General features: G+C 39.4%; 1 protein-coding gene across 1 annotated transcript in view; it reads right to left on the reverse strand.

Annotated features, from left to right (window-relative positions):
• Positions 1 to 545: 545 nt before the first annotated feature.
• The window catches only part of LOC137979328 (aarF domain-containing protein kinase 1-like), an 8,727-nt gene continuing 3,139 nt past the window's right edge, over positions 546 to 6,133 (reverse strand). The window contains exons 3-8 of the mRNA XM_068826565.1: positions 5,972 to 6,133; positions 5,516 to 5,674; positions 5,229 to 5,345; positions 3,719 to 3,865; positions 3,176 to 3,373; positions 546 to 933 (exon numbers count right to left, since the gene is read on the reverse strand). The exon at positions 5,972 to 6,133 is cut by the window's right edge and continues 201 nt beyond it. Coding sequence (XP_068682666.1) covers positions 574 to 933; positions 3,176 to 3,373; positions 3,719 to 3,865; positions 5,229 to 5,345; positions 5,516 to 5,674; positions 5,972 to 6,133 — 1,143 coding nt within the window. The 3' untranslated portion in view covers positions 546 to 573. The remainder of the gene's footprint in view (positions 934 to 3,175; positions 3,374 to 3,718; positions 3,866 to 5,228; positions 5,346 to 5,515; positions 5,675 to 5,971) is intronic.

Consider the following 6,133-nt stretch of genomic DNA (forward strand, 5'->3'; position numbering starts at 1 on the left):
CTGAACCGAAAAAGATGGAAGAAAATAAATGATAATTTTTCATCGCCTAAGTTGTTTATCCAATTGACGTTCCATTCTTGAGCTCCATAAGGGCATATTTTGTTTAAAGATGCACTAAAACCCCATTGGCGTTACAATGACTTTCAACGCCATTCCAGGTTAATAGTTAAATGTCCTCCCGTGTGCACCAGATAAATCTACGCATTACCCCAGCCCCCTCAAACCTAACAAAATACGCACAGAAGACTCTATGCACAAAGACACCACTAAGCAGGGGAGTGACAGGCAAGACTTTTACCGACACGGAAAAAAATAAAACGACGAAACGCTACGCAGATTCCGACTCGGTTTAGCAACCCAGTAATAATGAACGATGAGAAAAGGAGTAAAGGGTTTACAGTCCTAATCTTGATCTAAGAAGACTAAAAACGCTTCCCCTTTCAATGATCCTTCAAAAAAATGTATCACAATCGTAGAAAAATACTCACTCCGTCATTTACCGCCATAAAGAGCGAATTATTCAAGAAAAAAAGATTACAACAAAATTGCTCCAGAAATAACATTTTATCTCCGTTACAGAAAAGCAAATCTATGTACAAACCATGTTGCTAATCTTCTTATCGTTGTAACTAATTCAGAAACATAAACTTGATAAAGAGTTATTCGAAGGTGACCGAGGGTAGAATCGGCATGGATTCTTACCCAGTCCGCCCATCCCCGACACTCCTGTAGTCTTTGTTCGGTTACAGCGCGAATGCAACAGCGAGACATGGTAACAAAGGAACAGGAAGTGGCTCTTGTCTTGAGCCTAAAGTCTATACTCCGTAACAAGTCATTTGTTTTTAGTAATAGCAACAACTGTCGTGGTACTCGGTTTAGAAGTTCCGTGATCTCTGTGACATAAGTTGCAGCGTTCACTCGGATAAGTTCTGCCTGCAAATGAGATTCAAAGAAATAAAATTGTGGCGCCAGAAGATTTTCAAGTCAATGTCATAAAACTGCGTCCCTCCCCGCAGACAATCCGCTCTCTCTTCAGACAATGTTCCTAATCCCACACAAAAGCCAACCATACAGAAGCTAACACCAAATCATCACTAAAGGAAGAGCTTAGACGTAACCACAAAAGGAGGAACAATCTCTTCATCTTGCGCTCTGTTAGTATATATAGTATACATCATATATGAAACACATAACTGAACTGTGGAATCAAGCATCGTAGCTACGAACCGGCGTTACTTAAGCAGCAACGAAATGAAAGCCTGAAATATTCAAGCTTCAACGGAATTTGAATCCAGGATAGGGGCACCCAATGACTGAATGTCTTGAAATTTGTCAGAATTAACTAAAATAGTTTGCACCATGCCTTAACTGAAAAATCGTTTAAGTGAGTTTGCAGCTGCCCTACAAAATATTTATATGTTTGGGTGTTCTAGGGGAACTTCAGGCCTGTAGAAATTTCTATGTGGCTTTTTCGCCTCGTCCAAAAGTTACATCGTGAAAGGTGGAATCGTGAAGGTTTACATTTCGTAGTCGTCCTTTCCCACCCTCCCCCCCCCCCCCCGAAATTTTAGGGGACGTTTGCTACAATATGATTCTCAAAAATAAAATTTTAAGCTTTTTCCAATATTACAGTTGACTCTTACCAGAAACCCACAAGGGTTGAAACGTGTAACGCGCGTTCAAAGCTTCCGAATATTCAGTGCTAAGTACCATATTTGGAAACCCCTCGTTCCAGATAATTTCGCGCGAGAACATTGGTGGTATTGCGTCACGGTGTTTTTGCGAACTGATTGGTTGAATGTTTCTCTCTTGTTGTTCCAAATATGGTACTTAACAAATTGAATATTCCGAAGCTTGTTTCCCAGCACACAAGGGGCCGTCACACGTTTCAACCCTTATGGATTTCTGATCTTAGTCAGATCAGAAAAATTAGCACTCTTCAGACCCTTCACTTCTTTTCCGAAATTTAGGAAACATGTTCAGAAAAATGTCCAAAATCGTAGTGAGCCTCGTAATTCTGAGTTAGAACATTCAAAAATCCTTGCAAACAGATATTTACCGATATTACTCGCTGGTTGCCCCTGCCACAACATATGTGATACCGGTGCACTCCTCTGCCAATTAAATTATCGCGCTAACTGGGAGCTGGATCCCGTTTCTCAAGAGTCCCGAAACTTTTCGGGCCTTGGGCCCGTTTCTCGAAAGTCCCGAAACTTTGCGGGCCATTTTCGGGTGTCACAATTCCTTTTGCATCTTAAGAACGGAGAGGATTTAAGTCATCAAACTTCACAGTCCTTTTTCTTTTTGTTACCTTAAAGGTATGTTAAAAGATCAGCTTTCCAAAACAAGCGGTTAGTAGTTTCACAAATAGCTTTTCGGACACGAAAAGTTTTCGGGACTTTCGAGAAACGGGCCCCTTTTTCGGGGTGTAACAATTCCCTCTGTTTCTTAAGTGCACCTAACAGGTCTCAAAGTATGTTCTGATTGATTGATAGGGCAAATTAAAAATTTAAATCTAGAGAAGCAACGGTAAATATATGTTTGATATATAACTTCTATAAGGTGCACTTTAAAAACGGAGAAGTTTAATCTGAGTCGTCAAATGTCGCAGACATTTTGCTTTTTGTTAAAAACATGTTAAAAGACCAGCTTATGAAAACAAACGTTATATTTAGGGTCACTGGCCAATTTCTCTCAAATTACTTAACAATTACATCCTTAGCAACACATCCCAAAAAACATGTCAGTAGGCACTTAATGCATTGCTATTTCCATGGAGACCATATGTGTGCGAGGTCCCAACAATGTTGGAAGAGCTTTGCAGACAGATCTAATAGTGTTGCGCTACACTTTGGTGGCGATTACAGAACAATGTTGGGAATTGTTGGCTGAAAAAGTTTGACCAGTTTCAAACTACGCACAAAACTTCCAACAACACGCAAGAACATGCAACAGGGTGTGCAAACAGAGGCAACAAGTAACACCCAACAATGTTGTAACAATGTTGGCCAACAATGGTGCATCCATTTGCACGGGGCTTAATAGAGAAGAGACACACAGCAATATAAATGTAATAGTGTCAGTACAGTTCCCTTCCAGTTGTCCATGGTTCAAAAACGTTCCGTGCTTAAAAAGCTCTCCAATGAAAGCAACAAAGCATCCCCTCCCAGTATACCTCATCATCAGTGATAGGTCCCTGATCAATTCCAGTAGTTATCACATCCCATGATCTTGCTGTCAGTATGCAGGCCAGCAGGCCATACATCTCCTTAACTTCCAATGCTTCACTGCTTTGCTTAATGCCTTCCAAGTCAGCATTGATTAGCGACTGCCACATCTTGCAATACTGAACTCGAAAATCATGCGAGAGTGTCTACATGTAGAAAAAGAAAAATCACACCACTCTACTAATTTCCTGGAAAGAAAGTAATGCGGTGTATGCCGATTCCAAAATAACGTCATGAAATGAAAGTTAAGAGAAAAATGCTGAAGAACCAACCAAAAGGCAAGGGCAAGCATAGCCCAACAACTATTGTCCTAGGCATTTCATGTTTCTCATAGATATGCTATAAATCAGTATGTCAACTAGAAATTTAGGTTGCCTGTCAGGTTAAAAAAAAATTTTGTGTTCTGCAGGGCAACAATCACCTTGGTGATCATACTTCATTACAAAGGTTGCCATTTACTGAAGAGAGAGAGTCCACTTAAGAAACATTACCTGATACAAGCCGTGGTCTAAGAAGACAATCTCTACTCCAAGCTTGGGGTTGCGGCGCACTAAAATGTTGCCTGGATGAGGATCACAGTGCACATAGCCATTGACAAATATCATCTCACTGTAAAGGATACCAAGCTTCTGTGCAACCTGAAGTAAATGTGACACTGTGCTAAAAACATCCAAAATGGGTTCGACAAGACAAGAGACCGACCAAAGTCGAAGGCAACCTGAAGGCTCCTTTTTCTTCTTCAGCTTCTACTGTAAATTACGGCCGGGGTGGATGCTACTCCAATCCTGTTGCATGCACAAGCACAACTTGTTCCCAGTAATATTGGTACTCATTTTACCTACCACAAATGGATAGAAAGCTGAGTGAACTTTGGAGTACACAAGCTGGGATTCAAACCCGGAGCGCTGAGATGCAGTTCGCAAGCGATATGCACTATTTGAAAGGGTATAAATAATAAACTATTTCATGATTTATTAATATACTTTTTTTTTTCATACATGTACATGCACTAAGTTGCACACTTAAGTAAACACCTGGGCAGGGTGTAATTTAGATATACTGATAAATTCCCTATGTCAAGGATTCATGCAGATTTATCCCTTAGAGTGATGCCTTCTTGGTGATCATTCAAAGAACAACTTATGTTCTTAAGGAAGGCTGGTCAATCTGGATTGGACCCCATCTTCATTCTCAAACCTTTTTTCAAAGAACGTTTTTATTAATGCATTTCTGGGATGTTCATATGAAAAAAATATAAAATAACTAAGATAAACACACAACTGTACATGTACCTCAAACATCAGTTTCGAGGTATATTGTTGAGCCTATGGCCCTTAGATAAACATAGCTTAAACCTGCATCCTCAGTGGTATTGGTGCACAGACAAGGTTCGTTTTGTTCGTACACTTTTCAGACCAAAATTCAAGGACTTTTCAAGGACATTCAAGGGAAAAATTTCGAGATTTCAAGGATCTCTTTTTTATTTACGTCGAAGAATTTACTCAGGGAAATAGTCTAACAGTACAATTCTTGCTCATTTTCCATAACATACATGCGTGAAAATAATGCAAAGGCACTGGTAACCATTTTCGACCCCACAGTTCCTCGACCAATCAGAGCAGGTGCAAACAGAACAATGAACCAATCCAAATTTGTAGCAATTCCATTTCACTTGCTCAAAGCACGAGAAAAATTGGGTGTGCAAGTCATGATCGGTTTTGGTTTCCTGCTCATTGGATGATAAACTGGTTTGAGTCATTTTTAAGCCAATCACTAAGTGTAGCAATAATTGCAACTGCATAATTACTTTCGAAAGTCATTTCAAAACCGCTCTATCTTAACTAATAGAATTACAATGTCATGTTACTATAATTGTATTTCTTTTACAGAAGAAACTCAAAATTTCTTTCATGGCCACAATACCTCATTTTTCAAACAACATTCCACAACAGGTTATATCTGGAAGGAGTGAACAAAAAAATGCTTCATTTTCACACTTGCCTCCTCAGATGATATCCGGTGATTTTGCATATAAGGCAGATCATCTACTTTTCCGCCATCACAGAATTCCATGGTTAATACTCGCTTGGTTGAATACTTCCAGTAAATCTCAGGGATCTTGGAGAAAAGAGATGAAACCCTGACACACGTCCTTCACTTCCATATGAAAATCCCATAAAATGATATTATTCTATAAGTCAGATATCAATACTCTCAACAGTCCCCTGGCATGTTTCCAAACTAATCTGGAGAATCAACATCAAATTTAATTTTAATGAACACACTACCTTAACAAAAGGAAATTTCTTGACAAAGTGCATTATCTTCACAGCATTCCACCCTTCACGCTCAAAGTCCAGTTCAAGTGGAAGATGTTTCTTTGACTCCTCAACAAGCCACTGAAACTTAAACTCTGGAAACAACCAGGACACCACATGATACAGAATCTGGGAAAGTTAAAGAAAAATGGCAAATATTACACATGTACATACTGCAGCTACTCCAGAACAACTTTCCCTTTGGACATGTCCTGCTGTTTAAGACACTTTGTCTTTTTATAAGTTTTAATTGAAATTTTCTTAGCTTAAAGCAATCTTTTTGTTCCACACACACTTAATAATTTAGCAAATAGTCTTTTGAAACCACTACACATGTATTAGCATCAAACAAGTAATAAAATTGCGACTTCTGGTTATCATCTCTATGACTTACGTCTTAGTTCCCTATTTGCCCTGTACACTCACTTCAAGGGTTTTCATGTCAACTGCAGCATGACTTTGAACATCCCTGTGTTGTACTTTCACTGCTACAATGCGGCCATCATGCAATGTTGCCTTGTGAACTTGTGCGAGGGATGCAGCCCCAATAGGTACGTCTTCAAAACTTGCAAACACATCCTCCACTTT

The sequence above is a fragment of the Montipora foliosa genome, chromosome 12 (genome assembly GCF_036669935.1).
Source record: "Montipora foliosa isolate CH-2021 chromosome 12, ASM3666993v2, whole genome shotgun sequence".
Classification (NCBI taxonomy): Eukaryota; Metazoa; Cnidaria; class Anthozoa; order Scleractinia; family Acroporidae; genus Montipora; species Montipora foliosa.